The 17,764-nt window shown below is 47.8% G+C and overlaps 6 protein-coding genes across 6 annotated transcripts; 2 read left to right on the top strand and 4 right to left on the bottom strand.

Annotated features, from left to right (window-relative positions):
- Positions 1 to 2,246: 2,246 nt before the first annotated feature.
- Positions 2,247 to 4,463, bottom strand: M409DRAFT_71644 (uncharacterized protein; the record flags this gene model as incomplete). The annotated part of the gene is made up of 5 exons (XM_033819262.1): positions 2,247 to 2,254; positions 2,898 to 3,147; positions 3,204 to 3,557; positions 3,623 to 3,963; positions 4,019 to 4,463. 5 exons carry the CDS (start codon positions 4,461 to 4,463, stop codon positions 2,247 to 2,249), a joined length of 1,398 nt encoding a protein of 465 aa, XP_033659330.1.
- Positions 4,464 to 5,772: 1,309 nt separating this feature from the next.
- Positions 5,773 to 7,048, bottom strand: M409DRAFT_71643 (uncharacterized protein; the record flags this gene model as incomplete). The annotated part of the gene is made up of 5 exons (XM_033819261.1): positions 5,773 to 5,972; positions 6,061 to 6,219; positions 6,272 to 6,342; positions 6,399 to 6,972; positions 7,024 to 7,048. 5 exons carry the CDS (start codon positions 7,046 to 7,048, stop codon positions 5,773 to 5,775), a joined length of 1,029 nt encoding a protein of 342 aa, XP_033659329.1.
- Positions 7,049 to 7,481: 433 nt separating this feature from the next.
- On the bottom strand, positions 7,482 to 9,138 carry M409DRAFT_71642 (uncharacterized protein; the record flags this gene model as incomplete). The annotated part of the gene is made up of 2 exons (XM_033819260.1): positions 7,482 to 8,538; positions 8,606 to 9,138. The coding sequence occupies 2 exons, from the start codon at positions 9,136 to 9,138 to the stop codon at positions 7,482 to 7,484; spliced, it is 1,590 nt and encodes a 529-aa protein (XP_033659328.1).
- A 1,471-nt stretch (positions 9,139 to 10,609) lies between these two features.
- Positions 10,610 to 11,722, top strand: M409DRAFT_31050 (uncharacterized protein; the record flags this gene model as incomplete). The annotated part of the gene is made up of 1 exon (XM_033810180.1): positions 10,610 to 11,722. One exon carries the CDS (start codon positions 10,610 to 10,612, stop codon positions 11,720 to 11,722), a length of 1,113 nt encoding a protein of 370 aa, XP_033659327.1.
- Positions 11,723 to 12,585: 863 nt separating this feature from the next.
- M409DRAFT_61653 (uncharacterized protein) lies at positions 12,586 to 14,140 on the bottom strand (the record flags this gene model as incomplete). The annotated part of the gene is made up of 6 exons (XM_033814830.1): positions 12,586 to 12,935; positions 12,994 to 13,091; positions 13,414 to 13,416; positions 13,491 to 13,648; positions 13,706 to 13,903; positions 13,940 to 14,140. 6 exons carry the CDS (start codon positions 14,138 to 14,140, stop codon positions 12,586 to 12,588), a joined length of 1,008 nt encoding a protein of 335 aa, XP_033659326.1.
- A 1,425-nt stretch (positions 14,141 to 15,565) lies between these two features.
- M409DRAFT_31049 (uncharacterized protein) lies at positions 15,566 to 17,015 on the top strand (the record flags this gene model as incomplete). The annotated part of the gene is made up of 2 exons (XM_033810179.1): positions 15,566 to 15,888; positions 15,944 to 17,015. 2 exons carry the CDS (start codon positions 15,566 to 15,568, stop codon positions 17,013 to 17,015), a joined length of 1,395 nt encoding a protein of 464 aa, XP_033659325.1.
- Positions 17,016 to 17,764: the final 749 nt, after the last annotated feature.

Genomic DNA, 17,764 nt, shown 5'->3' with positions numbered 1-17,764 from the left:
CCTTCTAAATATTATAGTTATTATCTATATAGATAATATACTTATATATACTAGAGAATCCTTTAAGACTTATATTAAATAAGTATAGAATATATTTAAATAACTTATATAAGTAGGCTTTTAGATAGCTTCTAAGAAATATAGATTCTATAAGAAGAAAGTTAAGTTTCTAGGCTTTATTATTAGCTTAATAGGAATAATAATTAACCTAGATAAGATTAAGTTACTTAAGAAATAGCTAATACTAAAGTATATTATAAATATATAGATATTCTTAGAACTTATAAACTATTTAGTAATATCTTTAACTCTATTAGACCTTACTAAGAAAGATACTAAGTAGAAGTAAGAAGAATAATACTAGAAAGTATTCTAGAAAATAATTAATATATATATTTCTATATCTATACTAAAGCTATTTAATAGAAGGCTACTAGTCTTTCTAAAGACAAATATATTAGATATAGCTATAGAAGTATATCTTATATAGAAGTATAATAGAAAATAATACCTAGTAGCCTACTACTTAAGAAAGATAACTTCTATAGAATAAAACTATAATATCTATAATAAGGAACTTCTTACTATTATTATATTATTAATATACTAGAGAATATATATAGAGAGTTTACTTAAACTAATAATTCTTACTAATTATAAGAAGCTAATATACTTTACTATAATAAAGGTACTAATATATAGATAGTTCTACTAGTTAGAACTACTTAGTTAATATAAGTTTAAAATCTACTATACTCTAGAAAAGAATAATAGTAGAGCTAATAGTAACTATATAGAAGGAAAAGAACTAGTATAATAATAGATTCTAAAAATGAACTAGAATAGAAGCTTAAGTACTAACTCTAATAAGTTTAATAATATAGTATATATTCTTTAAGATAAAGAAGAATATTTTCCTATATTATAGAGGAAATACTAAGTTTCTAAGAAATAAAAGAAGAAGTATATCTAGTAATATTATAATAGTAAGCTATATAGTTATCTAGAAATAACAAAAACTATAGAACTTATCTAGTAAAGCTTCTTATTTCTATAAATAAGATAAAAAGTACTTATTTATATTAAGAAGTATACTAAGTACTAATAGAATAAAGCTTTAAAATATACTAAGTATAGATATATATAGTTTAGAACTTCTATAGCTATACTATAAGATAAGGTTATAATAGACTTTATAACTAAGCTTCTAATATTAATAGATAGAGCTACAGGCTAAAAATATAACATAATACTAGTTATAGTACTAACTACGAAGCAATTGAGACGCCTATATAGCGGGTAGACTCTATCGGGCGGAGGCTGTGCAATGCTTGTAGTATCTACTTCAAATTTCATGGTACACGTAGACCCGTTGGCGAGAACAGAAAGATTTGCCGAAACGGGGAAGGGCATATAAGGAGTAAGAGAGTTGACGTCCATATAGCAGACAACTAGAAAAGAGAAGGGAGAAGAAGCAGGCAGCCCAAGTCCCATTGTCGCACGGCGGAGAGCACTGGAGTCACAGATCAAGTGGATCAAAAACATCTTGGTAGATGTCGACAAGGAGCTAGCGAAGTCATAATGACGGGATGGAGTGGAGCGTTTTTGACCATACTGCAAGGACACCGGAATAACGTCGTCTCGCCACCCAACTTTGACGGAGCGCTGCAGACTTGCTCGATATATGGATGGCTCTAATCTCGAGATCTCTCATGACATGTCAGACTTACTTGAGTAGAAACTTCTACATGCCGAGGCCTTGTCCAAAGATTCCTTGGGAAGAGGCCCATAGCATATGCTGGCTACCGCCTTCAGTCGCGCCAATCGTGCTCCTCATTCTCCTCCTCAGCCTGAGCAGCCTTAAGCTCCTTCGACAACTTCGGACTCCGGAGGAACAAGCTAAAGAACATAAGTGTCGTGCTCAAACAGACGCCTGTGATGCAGAGCAGCCTCTGCACGTAACGGTACGCGTCCGTGACAGCTGCGCGTTCTGGAGTCCCGACAGAATATTCGGCGATCCACTGAAACAGATTCCCATACACAGCGGCCGCCATCGATGAGTTCGTGGTCACTGATCCTAGGTTCGTTGCAAGCTTGTTGGGCAAGGTCTGTCTCCAGATGGCGCCTGAGGCGGCATTGCCGAAAGCACTGCCAACGTTTTGGATGGCGAGGTAAAGTCCGATAATAACCGCTACATTCTAGAGATAGTACAGCCAGACAACCGTGCTCGTTGTGAATCTCACCCGCTACTCACCTCATGCTCCGTAGACGCTTGTATGCTCGAAAGAGCAGGAGAAGGCACAAACCCACCAGCGATGCCCAACCCACTTGGGCACCGATCAAACCAGCATTGTCTCCAGGCCCTGTCCCGCCTCGATAGTATATAAGCATGCCGTATGCAACGACATGTAGGCAACCGCCGAGGATGATAAACGGCTTCAGTCGTCGCACTTTCACGACGACGAGATCCAACAGGAGCCATGTCAAGGTAGCCGTGAAGCACCAGAGCACCGAGATGCGCGTAGCCGAGCGAGCAGACTGGTGGAAAGCTACTTGGAGCACAGACATTTTATCACACGCATAGGAGAACGCAGTGAAGGATGGACACACGGGGATTCAAGCGATATGCGACGGTACCATGCGAGAGTATGTCTGAAGGTCAGATATTGGGGACACCGACTGGGCCGATTCCGCTCCGTGACCATGTCTGGCGGATGTACTGAACGCGGACGACTTAAGCTCTGCGGCGACAATGAATTGGAAGATCAGAACGCATAAATTGTTGTTTCCATGATTTGGAGTGTGCGCGTCTGAAACCACTTCCCCGAACACATGTCATTCTTAACAGCCCGCCCACGAGTGCTTAGGCCAACTGTAAGGATGTCCACGACCTCCACATGTTGTCTTGTGCTCTTTGTAGAGTGTGGCAGTATCCAGCAAACTTCCATTTCCACTTGCAATGAAGTCGTGTGTCAGATGTGTAGCATTATGAAACGTGAGCTGGCTCCAGCCGTATGCCGTGTCCTGCGCGTAGCGCGAGTAGCCCTGGAACGGACGGGTCAAACTATCCAGACCATCGTAATGGCCAGCCGCACCGTTCGTGATGTACCATGGATATTTCGGGTTGTTCAAGTCGGCAGGATCAACCTATATCGTGTCAAAGTTCAACGCACCCGTGGCCACATGCCGCAGTCTCAACGTACCTCATAATTATACATCGGCGCATTCCTCTCATAAGCGTGTACGTGTCCCGAGAGAACCAGGTCCACAGAGTATTGCAAAAATAACGGTTCGAAAACATCCTTGCACTCCAAGCAAATCGTAGAAGACTTGTTCTTAGCGCTAATGTACCACGGCCGATGCCCTCCGACGATGATCCAGGGTGTTTTTCTGCGGTCGACAGCAGCGAGATCTTTTTGAAGCCAATTCGTCTGTTGGTTCATGTAGCTCGCAAAGGGACCAGAGTCTTCTGCTTCGCTACCGCCAGGCTCGTCGGGGGAAATATAGCCGTGGCCCAGATCGGTCTCCGTGTCGAGTTGTATAAAGTGGGCCATCCCCTAAGTCAGCCAGACGTCAGCAATCAAGGTTTGCGAAACCCATTCCGTTCCTTTGTGGTCCTTACGTGATTGAACGAATACCAAAAGTTACCCAATCCGCCACTTTCTGTTGACGGCATGCGGAAATGGTTTCGATAGCCGGTGAAATTCGTCTGACCCGGCATGCATATGCCGACTGTATATGTGATATTGTGAACAGAATCGGTGGTTCCACCGTTGTCGCAGTTCGCTTCATGATTCCCCGGCCCAACCATGTACGGCCTAGTTGCGGTGATGGCGCTCATCTCGGTATAGAACTCGTTGAGAATGCGTTCGTAGACCTCAGCTCCCTCGGCAATGGTGGTATTTGGTAAAAAGCCTTGAATCTCTTCTTTCAACCAGTAGTCTGCATATGCTATGTCTCCAACTGCGGGTTGTTAGCTCTTGAGAAAAGATACCTCTCGATTGCACAGTTTGCATACCATGCCATAAAAAGTCGAAATCGTTCTTGGCAGAATTGATAGATTGGATAGTGTTAGTTTCTCCCGGCTTCAGAGGGTTTGCAGCACCAGCGCCAACATGCGTGGTGAGTCCGTCTTTGCCCATCGTCCCCAAGTCTACGACCACCGCCGTCTTGAATGGTTCGTAAATGCTTACAGGCCTGCTCGTGCGGAACGAGTACACTTCACCACTTTGGATGTGCTTGGGCTGATAGTAGTATAGCTGGTTCGGTCGTAATCCTTCGATCTTGACGTGGTTGTTATACGTACTCGATGTCGGGTAGGTCACCGAGACATTGGAGGTCGACTTATGGTTGAGCCGGTGTGGTGATGTTCCCCAATGTACGGTGGGCTGTTCCAGCTTGGCCTGTGTATTCCAGCTTACCATCATGCCGGTAGGGCCAGCATAGGCAAGCCGTAGCTGCATTGAAGTCCCATTGTAATGGTCTATAATAGCGGATGTGTGTCTCAACAGGCAAGTAAGGGTAAGGGCCGATAAGCATAGGCCAAGCATTTTCACGGGTCTCGTCTTCCTCGGTTGAAAAACAAGCTCTCTGCGAGGTGCAGAATGGTGCAAGGACTGATATATCACCGTCTCAGAGCACGATCTACGTGTGCGTTCCTGCAATAGGATAAAAGCCATGGAAAATTTCGTACCTATGGACGGTTGGGAAACCATTCCGACCGTCTTCAAAACGGTAGCGAGTCGATTAGCCACGTGCTGTCCTACCCGGCCGGACTTTCTCCAGATGTGCACCGTGGCCCGCGTCGTGTTCGTGGCTGCTAGCGCGACGACAGGCGTGAGGAGCTGCTCATTGAAGCAGAAGATCAGCCGCAGTGTCGTGTGTCACTAGCTTCCGCTTTTTCGCCGAAACGCCTCATGTTCGATCTCATGGAAGGGTGGGTAACGGACCTACAACTGTTTGACCATGGTCAGTCTTCAATCACAGCACTCATCAACCAGTCCCAATCGAAACGCCTATTATGCTGTTCCGTAAAACCTTTCGGAACGAGATGACACTGGCACGCAGGAACCATGCATAACTTCAATATGCAATCATCGCAACAGCACAAACCAACAATGTCCGACGTTCTGTCCTGCATCATCACCAGGCTCGCAGAACGTAGCAGGAGACGACGGGAGACGACGCCATTGATTTACTACATGTTTGTGCCTGGTACATCACTATATGGCCGGTCCAGTGAGACACAGTCACTGGTTAAGCGTTGTCAAGCCCCGTTAGGAAATGTTTTCAAGTTTCTCTTTGCGCCTCGGCAATATAATCCTGGTGTTCGTAGAGCGGCTGAGGTTCGAAAGCGCAGCGGATGTCGAGTGCTAAGCATAATGTAGGCCGGTATGATATCCCGGACTGGGCAAGAGAGTTTGTTGCAAGAAGGGGTTCTACGCATTGTTTTGAGAAGAATCTGCTTCGAATAACAATCGAACTTGCGACCGACCCTATAATATTACTTGTACTTATATTCAGAATAGCCCTTTGTATTACTTTAATATACAGGAGTACTACTTTATTCGTCTCTTAGCCTTGCGTTCAGCCTTGTACATTCTTTAAACCCTTTCTTGTCTATTGTCTTCTTACACGCACACACGGCACGACTCAGACACCAAGACTATTATTAACTGCTCAACGGAGTAGTTAAGTTGCCGGTCTTGGGCCGAGCCTGCTCTGACTGCCGTTTGTGGTTGGGGTTTTGGCTCACAATAACAAAGAGCGTTCTCAGTTGTCCTGTACTTCCACGACCAAGGTTCTGGTAAGATCTTCCCCGATCGGTACCACTTTGCCGCTCTTCTCAGAAGCAGCTTCGGGCTCTTCACCAGAAGTGTCGACATTTCCGCCCTTCTGAACCCGCCGGCCTTTCATGAAGGGCCAATGCCCTCGCTTCTCATAGAATCCAAGAGATCCGAAGGAAACGATCACTACCAGCCAGTACAAGTTGTACGAAAGCACGGTACCGTACGTCGCAGAATTTTACCAGCCCAAGATGGAATTGAAGATTCCCCCAACCGCCGCCGCCATTGATCAAGGGATTGCAGCAGTTCACATGCCAGACACTCTGCCGAATGTCGTATGAGCCAGCTCCAGAGCCTGTCTCAGCAGCATCGCCGCCAACACTCTGTGACCAAGCATAATTCTCAAAGTACCACACCGATTTCGAGAACAACCCTGTCTTTCATCAGTACTGCAAGCCTGCATCCTTGCGGAGACATTAATTTACCAGCGGCTATGAGATACAAGAAGCAGGTCGACACGATGAGAAATATTTGAAGGCGAGTGCTGTTCCAGAAGCTGCCAGTGACAGCGCTTAGCAACTTGGGAAAATGTATTTGTGCAGTATCACTTACCGATATATCACGTAGCCGGCAACAGCACCTGCTCCCAAGCCGGCGATTACAGCAATTGGGAACGAGGTGGCCGGGAGCGTTAGTCCAACGCCGCCAATAAACACGACTGCTTCCAGTCCCTCGCGTAACACGGTCACCAGAGGCAGCAATACCATTGCGTATTTTCGACACCAAACGTCGAAACGAGTCTTTGCACTAAGTCCGCTGCGTCGGTGTCTCTTCTCGAGGGCTTGTGCAATCTTGAGTCGCCATTTGTCTGTCAACTTCGACACGCGCAACAGGCCAATGCCGACGAAGGATATAATGACCGTCGCGAGGAGTGCAAAGCATCCCTCCCAGATGTCTTCTGTCTTGGAGAAGTGATTCTTGCCGAAGCCGTACCACGCACCAATCATTCCCGCTCCAACAGCGATGCATATGGCGATTCCCAAGAGTACACCATACCAAATCTGTCGAACGAGCTTGCGATACAGAGGCGGGTCCTGGCCGGGATCAATCACCTGCTTGACGAACGAGAGCAGGATTGCGACAATGATTGCGCATTCGAGCGACTCGCGCAGGCAGATGAAGAACACTACAAGATAGAGTTAGTGCCATTTTCTGGTGGGTTTGCGCAAGATCATACCAGGAACCGCAAAGACGTTCACCATGATCACAGATGGGGAAAGACTGTCAGCAGAGACCAAGGACAGGTGGGGACACGGATCAGATAAGACACAGGCTGGAGATTATACGAGCATGCTAAGCCTGCCGAAACTACACCGAGCCGAAGAACAAGCAGGAGTCCAGAGCTGGCCGCATCACTTGGCATATCTTGGTATGCTCTTGGCAAGGCGCTCATTAGTTCTGTGGGCAAGGCCGCGTAATGCTATTGGGGCAAGATTCGAGACTTCCAACAATCGTAATCTAGTCATTCTAAAGACGGCAGATGCTGTGAACCACATGGGTGAATTTAACCGAGCCAGCCAACCTTGGCCTGGTCTTCCACAGTACAGACCAACGTACTTTTTCGACCGCGCTTGGCTAATCATCTTCGTCCTTGTCACTGCGTGACACTGTGACGTATTTCTCCTGGCTCTCTTTTTAGGGTCGAACAGCTGGTTGTTCCTCGGATACGTGGTTGCCGGGTTTGATGGCCGGACATGTCTTGTCTTTGATCAATAAGCACAACACAAGGGAAAGTGCGATCATGCCTGTGGCAATGTACCAGATCCATGCGATAGCTCTGGCGTACGAATGTTGGACCAGAAGGTAATCCGAAGGTGAGAGCATATCTTTTGGTGTCCTTGAAAACGCCGTGTCAGACACCCACTCGAGTCTCCAAGGCATGGAATACTTTAAGCGATTCTCCAGGACAGTAGAGCATATAGCAATGCCTAAGGCGCCCCCAAAGAATCGAAGCACGTTCCTGGTGCTCACTGCCACGGCGTTTAGGTCTGCTGTAACCTGGGCTCGAATGGCCATAATCGAGTTCTGAAAGACAGATCCGGTACCTAGGCCAACAAGGATTTCGAACACGACGAATAGAGCCAATGGAGAGGCTACGCGGTTGCTGTGCCACGCGAGAAGTCCCATAGCTAGCGTCCATATAGCGAATCCAAACGACAAAACGTAAGAGTAACTCCTTCGGCCTTTGTTTTGCAGCATGCTGAGGATAAGACCAGAGACGGTGGACCAAATTCCGTGCGTCGCAAAGTATGGCACGAAGATTGCCGATGCTAGGACCGGTTGCTTCTCACGTACCACCTGCAGATACAGGGGAACGAAGTAGATAAACCCGTAGTACACGGCGCCGAAAAGAACATTCTGCGCGAGAATGGCCGCGATAGTTCGGTTACAGAAAAGGGCGAATGGGATAACTGGTCGCACCTTTCGATCTCGGAAACCCAAAGTCATGAAGACTGTAAGCGAAACGGCGCAGAGAACGGAAAGCGCTATTAGCACTGCCTCCTGCTTCTTCAGACTGCTTGCCTGGCACACCAGGATTAGTAGCGGCACGATAAAGCCGGCGCCAGATAACATCCCAAAGCCGTCAAAACTTTTGAGTGTCTCGTTGACCTGCTCCCATCTTGGAGCAACGATATTCGGCGGAACGAACAGGTAGATCAACGCGAAAGCTACTGCAGCCATGCCCGTCTCCCTGTATGTCGCCCAATGAGTCAGAATTTTCAAAAGTCGTCATGGACTAGGGAGAGTAGGGCACTTACATGTAATACATCACATTCCACGCATTCCCGCTTAAGCTGAAAGCAGCACCTGCCATGACACCAAGAATACTACCAAGAGCCACACTTATCCCTTGGATTCCCTGGTATTTACCTCGTCGATGGACGGGCAGAAAATCATTCTGGGCGATGTTGACCAGGTTTGAGATACTCCCAGTTGCAATGCCTGAGAATGCCCGGACCGTATAGAGGAATGGTGCGTCTTTGGGGTAACCACTCAATGCGCATAGCAGACTGCTTATTGTGAGGATAAGTGTCGCGTACTGAAGCATCCGCCGCCGACTGAACAGATCGCTCAAGTACCCTAGAAGGCATTGTCCAATAGTTGCTCCGACGAGCTGCGAAGTGCCTGCCCAGGCTATCGTTCCTGCGGCATTGTATGACTCGGCGATGGTAGGTAAGACAGCGGTAATACCAAGCAGATCCACGAAACAGACACCATTGGCGGCATTGAGCGCCAGGACGGCCAAGATTAGTTGCTTGCCTTCCAGATAGCGCGTTGTTTCTTGCAACATTTTCGGAGCTTCCAGAAAGGGCACAAGAGGCTGATAGAACAGCGATGGGTTCGCTGTACAGAATAAATATTGAGAAATTTAGGTTAGATGCTTCGATGGCAAGGAGAAAAGTACTGCGGTATAAATAATGGATGACTGGCTTTGCTCCAATGCCCGCTGTAGATGAGCGTTTTGGTATCTGACGCACATCACTCCGGAAGACCCGCCCAACTTGGCCATTTGAACGAAACGGCTGGCGTCTACCACCCCCGTGGTTCGTACCGGCTTCGGACTCAAGTCTCAGGCACTGAAATTCTCGAGATCAGAGCAAAGCCAATAGTAGACCTCGCGGCCACGGAGTTCCAATTGGACAGCATGGTGCAACCACGTCGACGCACAAACTTTGACCGTTGAGGGACGGCTCCCTGCAAGACAAGGCTGACGGCATTCCTCAACAGAAAGTCGCATCGCTCGGCGAATTCCACCCCGTCATTTGACGCATTATTATCAGAACCCCAGCTCCCGATACGAGATGCTTGTTGGACATGGCCGTTGCAATTCCTGGATGTGGAAGACCGACGCTCTGCGAAGACCGCACTTCTCACAGAATGCATCAGGGGTTTCATGCACATGTCATGAGCACGACAGCACGTGCAACATGCAGGCTCAGATGGTTGTCTTGCACACGTACAGCGTTTCGTGCATATCTCAAAAGTCGACAATGTCAAGGTGACGTCTGGACACATGTGTCGAAGGAGCGAATGCCAGTCGCCAATTGGTTGCAGACTCCTTCCCTACATGGCAGCATCCGATTGTTTCAGGTCATCCCGTCTCAACCGCGCTTTATCTGACCAATGGTAGTAGGGTTTTGGTAAGGGACTGAGCCACGTCAGCGTCCTCCCGTTGTGAACAAATGCAGGGGCGATCTGGGTGGCTTGGCATCAAGCTTGTGGGTGGCCCCTACCATGGTAAGCGAGGTTTCCACAATTAAGAAAAGAGCAAGGCGCGGAAGAATGGTCTTGCCATGAAACGTTCGCGACGCGCGCCGGAACGCCGGGTTCTGCCTTGTTGCACATCTGATCGATGAGGTCAAGAATAGGGGTACATTTGTGCGGGATACTTGTGATTTACCGTGGTTGCACAACATATTGTCCTTCCCTGTGGACGTTTGCACCTCGGCTCTCTGCACGCACAGATAATCGGGCAGTGCTGGCGTCGCGAGTCACGCATCCAGATGCGTGGCGGATGTTTACAGTCGCAACGTCTGCTCAGCCTCATAGATGCCATTCCCCGCGTCAAGGAACATGCGCCTGCGACCACGTTACACCATTGCCACTGTCACCTGGGACTGCACTCGTGAAAAAAAGAAAGTGGCCTTACTCCAACTCGGCATCGTACAACACACATGTCAGCGTCTGGCGACTCCTTTGTCCGACCTCTCCTTCCCGGCCAGCAAAGGCATCCTTCACAACAACACAAGAACTCGCCAGTGATGGCCTTGCAACCGCTTATCGACAACTGGGCGCTTACTCTGGCATACACAGTCGACTGGATCGTCATCGTTCTCATCGCGGCGGCAGGAGGAGGTCTGAACTTCGTGCGACCTTATCACCGACCATTCTCCCTTCTCGATCTCAACATTTCCTACCCCATCGAGTCGGAGCTTTCCATCACCACTGTGTTTCTAGTGACTGGCTTGGCCCCAGCAATCATCATACTCCTCATTGTTGCCACCTGTGTTCCAGGGTGGAAGATCTCACGCTCCATGAAGCGCGCAGACGCACTCAGACTCAAGGCCTGGGAGCTGGAAAAGGGCTGGGCAGGATTGGCGCTCGCGCTTGCTACTTCCTTCTTTATTACCCAAGGCTCTAAGCAGCTCTTTGGCAAGCCACGACCCAACATGCTCGCGCGCTGTCAGCCAGATCTGACGGACATTGCATCTCACGTTGTTGGTGGCTATGGCCAAAGCATCAATCCAGAGTGGACACTGGTCGACACTTCCATCTGTACCACGTCCGATCTACACACCCTCGATGATGGCTTTCGAAGCTTTCCCAGCGGACACTCGTCTTTTTCCTTCGCGGGGCTCGTTTACTTAACCTTGTTCCTTTGCTCAAAATTCAGCATTGGCATACCGGCTCTTCCCTTCCCACGCACTCCTACCGACAATCCGCCATACTTTCCAACCCGCACAAACAATTTTGAGCTTCAGCCACGCATGAGAGACCAAACTGATGCACGAGACCCGGTCAGAATATCATCGCTAGAGAATATCGCCCACCCACCTCCAGCCAACTCTTTATTGATCCGCAATTCGGCTGCGAGTCCACCAGTACACCTGCTCGCAATTGCTTTCGTTCCCATCGCGGTAGCTATTTACATCGGCTCTACGCGATACACCGACTTCTACCATTTCGGTTTCGACATTATCGCTGGATCATTGCTGGGCATCTGCACAGCCTGGATCAGCTTCCGTTGGTACCACTTGCCCTTAAGCAGAGGACATGGTTGGGCTTGGGGTGCAAGAAGCAAGGAAAGAGCGTTTGGCATTGGTGTCGGCACTGAGGGATATGTCGAATCACGAGCAGGTGGTCACATGGTCTAGAGAGCGCTTGAGCATCTATCCTTCAGGTCGCGATTCCGACACTTGCTAGAACAGGCCGAGCAAAGTAAGGTAGACGAGGATATTCGTTGAGCTTGATACTCTTGGGACATGTAACAACATCATACCAACAGAGGTTGCAGAATCAATGTGAACAGATTTCGCTCTAGTGAGAACAAGTTTTCGTTTCCTTATTTCACCACCATATTTGCACACACTACGCAGTGAAAAGTTTCTCAAGCGTGGTTGCTATTACTTGTCTGTCGGTGCTGTCTTATTCCATTCCTTCCTGTGAGTATCCCTCATTATCCGACGCCTTCCAACTCTATTAATGTACGGGCATTGTCACACCGTCGGGTTAGAAACCTTTCCCGGCCGAACGGTTCCTCGAGGAAAGCTACGTCTCCATCTGCTCCCGCAACGACTCTGCTAAATGGAAGTTATCCTCGGACAGATTAGTGACGCGAAGCGTAGAGGCCCCACACATTCGGTAATGGAATACACCTTCATGGCCAATTGTACTAAGGAACATATTTGGCACATACTTAATAAGGAAGGCGCGGGTGTTCTGTATGTCGATAGTCTCGCATGGGCGGCGAGACAAAGCTGGAGGACGAGGTTTTATTACTTCTGGTGAGTACGCTTAGTTGTGGAATATCAAGTTGCAGGAAAATGTCGCATGCCGTGGTAGTCTTTGGATCGACCTTACTATATATGCCTCCCTGCACATCGCTGAAACGTCTTTTACTGCTGGAACACGAGACCTAACGTCGAGGCGATATCTATAGCACTGCATAGACATCTTGTCTGCTATCCATTCGAAACATCAACCATCTCCATGGCATGAACAATTCGTGGATTTCCATTTAAGCGGCACCAGTATCAATGAACATGTCCTTCATCTCCTCCCACACGCTATTGGCCCTGCTCCCGATTTGCCCTTCTCCGAGCACCGACACTATTCGGAAGAAAATAAATACAATCGCGAGGACGAATGTAAAAGCCAATGCGGCCTTGAGGACCTCAGTTGTGGGTTTGCTGAGCCGTCTGGCACTCGGCTCGAGGTTGACAGTCGCTTGTATTCCAGTGTTGTTTTTCCACGAATTGTACCTAGCGTCCTCGTCGAATTCTTTCTCGCAACCGTGATATTCGATTCTCTCCATGTAACTTGTGAGATTTGGTTCAAAGAGAGGCCTTCTGGTGTGACCTTGGAGTTCTGTAGCATCTGTTAGCTAGAAGAGGCTCCAGCGCGGTACATCAGTGCCTCGACTTACTGCTAAGAATGGTGAGACTACGGGTAGTTGCAAGAGAGCCCGGCGTGAATTTCAGAATTGGTTTCGTAGCCGACTCGTAACATTCTATAGCTGCAAGGCTAAAGCCAAGAAGGCCGCGCGTTCGAAGCCTCGCCTAGAGAATAGGTGAATTACTCCTCTCGAAAGCAGTCTAAGACCCTGCCTCACGCATCGAAGGCTCTTGCAAATAGCATCTGTGCATCTGGGGGCTGAGCATGCTACGCGTCTTGCCCTGGTAGCACTTGCCTCATGGGCAGGCTCGCATTAACTTGTGATCCGTTGTTCTCAATCGTGGGACTTTCTTAGAGAAAGCCCATTCAGGTAAGGTAGTAGGAAGACACGGGTGTATCGGCTAGTCTAGCATGTTAGTCAATATGTAGTATTTTGGCTGCGTGGACTTACTATCTATAACGGTGAGCATTATGCTCTCCTGGACAAATTCGTCTAGATAGTCTATCATAACCTGTTTGGCCGCCTACGACTCGTCACTGCTTTTGCCTCGAGCCTCGCCGGGTATATTGGATGGGTGGAGAGTGTAGCTAATGCGGAAGAAGAGCTTCTCAAATGCTCGGCACAAAGTCGCAGCTTTAAAGGTCAACTTCGCCTCCTCCTCCTCCTCCTCCATAGCAAGGTAAACCTATTTCGCATCAGCATGGAAGCTCGATGCCGCTTGGTTATGGTCTTCAACACGCACATGGTAACTGGAGCAAGCTTGTACGTGTGACGCCATAAACCGCAAGGTCTCCTCCAACGTTGCCATCTCTTCTTTGTATACTGGCAAAATGATGACGAACAGCAGCGTAGATGGTCGATACCTGCCTTCTTCATTCTTGATGCTTGGCCCACATCTTCTTCTTGTAGTCGGTATGTCGTTGCCCGCGGCCCTCATTTTCTTGATCACATCTCGTATGGCCTAGCACAGACGTACAGGGAAGGCGACGGACAGTATGTGGAGGAACAAAGTGTAGACGGAGAGGATGATTAGTGCGACGGTTGCGTTACCATTGTGATCGCCCCTTGCACCTTTGCCATATGGTGAAATGATGAATGAGGTGACGAGTAAAATGCCGACAAGGCAAACACTGAGGGCGGGTACGCATCTGGTCGTCCAAACGAAAGTGCTAGACATATTGAGAGCCGAGAAACAGAGGTAATGGGAGGTAGGGAGCGTTCATGGAGACGTGCAGCTTCTTTGTAAGAAAGTGACTTTACTCCTTGGGGCAACTCAATTCCGAAAGTCTAGTATTTGCCAATTCGACACATGTCTAGGCAGCCAAAAATCTCACACAGCCAAAACCCCGGTATTCAGGAAACGCTTACGTCCTCAGCACGTGCGATCTGCACATTTTGCAGCTGCTCGGCTAAAGCAGTGTATATCGATCGGCGCCACAGGCCTTGGCCAAGATACCACGAAAGGCGCAAGAATCGACGCTAGTTGGAGGCTCCGGCCGGCGCTTTGCAAATGCCACTGATTTACCGTGGAGGCTGAAGACGCGCGGCCTTTTGATCGATGCTCCTCGTCAAGGGTTTCGCGTCTCAGCGTGTCTGAAATGGTGGGCAGAGTGAGTCTAATCGAGTTGGCTAACCGTGAGCGCCTTTTGACTTTTTCGCGACAAATCTGCTGCTATTGATCTCGAACATTGACTGTAAGTATCTGAGATTTAATTGGTATCCCTAACGTCGCCTTGTTTTCGAGATGAGGTGATGAAAGCCCCAGCGAATAGTGCGCTGATCCGATTTGGAAGCTGTGTTCCAGCTCACTATCATGCCGTCCGAATTAGCATAAGCTAGCCGAAGCTGTATGGATCATCGCCCATCGCTGTAACGATGACGCAACGTGACATGCGAAGGCACCGTAAAATGTGTTTGGAGAACAGCATATCTGCAAAGAATACATGGCGCCTACTTTATGTCTTCAATTCATTTGATCATTCCCATAATTCCCGCGCAACTTCTCGGAGCACGTGAACCCTTTCCAGAATGCATCTTGGTTCGTGCAGAGACTTTCGACGGCGTCCGATTGGCGTCGACGGTCAACAAGCCACGTGCTATCAAGCTTGCGCAAGCTTTTGCTACACACGCTTGGATTGACCCACATCATTTAGTGGAATGTCAACCTCTACCGCACAATGCGGTGCGTGGCTAGATCGCGCACGTCTCAACACCTGCCCTTTAGAGGTCGAGACAGCAGCGGCTTCACAAATTTCGTCGATCACAGTACATCTTCGTCCAGTATGTCTTTGCAACCGAGCTGAAGCCGCGCAAGCGCCAGGTCACCTAGCCACCAAGCCTTACGTTGAACCATTCGCGTCATGCTGGTACAATTGCCATATTAGTGCGAAGGAGCAGCAAATTTGAGTTTGCTTGCACTACGCGGTGATTGGACAATATGGAGGTTTGACGGCCAATCTGTCGATTGCGTCATGAGGCTGCGCGGTCATTTCTTAGATTTTCAGATTACCCCGCGTGTGGAGTATCTTAAAGTGCGCGCCAGAGCCGTCCCCGGGCAGGTTGTTAAGTTCACCCCTATCATTTTCCATCATCAGGATAACTCATGTCGTATCCGAAGAAGTACACCTTCGACTACGTCGCTGAACCTCCTAGTTCCAGCGCAGACTTGAACGCTGTCTCCGAGGCCGACGAGAGAGGCGACATCGGCATCGAGGATAGGCCTAGTGGTTCCACGTTCGCTCAGCTGCGGCATGCTCTCTTCACCGCAGGCTTCGGCATAACCAGTTTCAGTCACCTACTTTTCTCAAACCGCCAAAGCCGCAAACCGCAGTTTCAACGTGAGACTCGACGATGTCGTCGCTCATATGTTGTTGGGATCATGAAGCGACTGCTCGTGACCTCGCCAGTCATGATCCTATCCATGTTGTATGCCGCTCGTGGAACTTTGAGGAATGATTAGTAGTTGCTGATATCTGCTCAGTGGAATTCTACACCTGCTTCAAGTCATGATTGGTCGGTCTCGCCTCTTCTGGGATGCGAACACGATCGAATTCCTGCCCGACCTCGATAGGGCGCACCGGTTCGACAATGGCTTCTTTCGCTCTACGGCAAGCGCGTCATCGGAAGATGTGCTTCCGATACCATGCCATTCGCACAACGATTACTGGAGGCGGGAGCCACTTTACGATGCTCTCAGCTGGGGCTGCACAGGTGTTGAGGCAGACGTCTGGCTGTTTGACGAGGAACTATACGTCGGTCACACTGTATCGTCTCTCAAACGCGAACATACATTCCGCACGCTTTACATAAACAAGCTAGTGGAACTGCTTGACAAGATGAACCACGAGCACGGCATTGTAGAGGAACCCGAAGTTTGGAGCGGTGTCTTTAAAACAAGGCCACAACAGACTCTAACACTTTTGGTCGACCTTAAGGATAATGGGCATGATGCTTTCCCTGTTCTGCAGAAGCAACTGCACGCACTACGCGAAAGGAATTATCTAACTCATTGGAGTGGTAATGAGGTCGTCCAGCGCGCAGTAACAGTAGTTGCAACAGGTGACACGCCATTCGACATGCTCATAGCTAATAGCACGTATCGCGATGTCTTCTACGACGCCCCCTTGGACAGGCTCTGGGAAGCGCCTCGAAGTCCAATCGACCATCAAGATCCAATCCACGCTCTGGACAGTGAGATGGATTACGGTCTCGCCATGTCAATGCAAGACTCGCCAGCGCCTAACATACACGGCATCAACTACTTCAATACCAGCACTTCGTACTACGCAAGCACATCCTTCTCCAAGACCGTTGGCTTCGTGTGGCGTGGACACCTCTCACCGAGGCAAATGGAGATTATTCGTGGACAGATCCGCGGCGCGAAACGTAGAGGATTAAAGGCTCGTTTCTGGAATACACCATCCTGGCCCATTGCGCTAAGGAATCATATTTGGCATGTGCTCGTTAAGGAAGGTGCAGACGTACTAAACGTTGACGACCTCGCAGGAGCGGCAAGGCAAAGCTGGACAATGAGGGTCCATCAGCTTTGGTAAGGAGGCTTAGGAATAAAGTTAGTAGTATAAACAGCTGCTTCTCGAGTAACTTTAGGCATTGCGCTAGTCTCTACTTTTCTTTAGTACGCTATAAAGCTCTTCTAATAATTCTTAGTTCTTTACTATTTAGTACTCTTACTACAATTCTATTATATATTAAATAGTATAGTCTAGATAGGTAGGCTAGAATAGATACCTAAAGTATAAATACTAAAAGTTACGTAACTAAAGGGAGCTTATTTTACTTTAGTTCTCCTACTTCCTATAACTAACTAATATAATTATAACTAAGTTAGTTCCTACTATTATTTATTAATTTAGTTACTTCTATTATATTTAATATCTATATAAACTCTATAGAGTAGTCTTAGCTTAGTAGGTTATAAGCTCGAGTTAGTAGTCTAACTATTTTAAGAATTCTAGTAGTATAGGTTATTCCTATACCTATTAGACTTTAAAAAAGAAGAAGAAAAAGAAGGTAATATAAGTTAAAGCTCTATATATTATATCTCTAGAAAATAAAAATATATTTTAGCTCTAGAAAGACCTATTAAAGTTATAAAAATTATAACTAATACCTAAAGTTATAAGCTCTTCTAGGAAAGTCCTAGTTTAGAGAAAGTATTATTAGAAGGATAAAAGAAGTTATAAGAGAAGTAGATACTTTTATAAACTACTATACCTTAGTTATAGGCTCTTTAGAGTAGGGCTCTATTTAGAGAAAGTATCTAAATATACTAAACTACTAG

Source organism: Zasmidium cellare (genome assembly GCF_010093935.1).
Source record: "Zasmidium cellare ATCC 36951 unplaced genomic scaffold M409scaffold_88, whole genome shotgun sequence".
Taxonomy (NCBI): Eukaryota; Fungi; Ascomycota; class Dothideomycetes; order Mycosphaerellales; family Mycosphaerellaceae; genus Zasmidium; species Zasmidium cellare.
The sequence above is the reverse complement of the archived record's forward strand: the minus strand, read 5'-3'. Positions and strand labels throughout refer to the sequence as shown.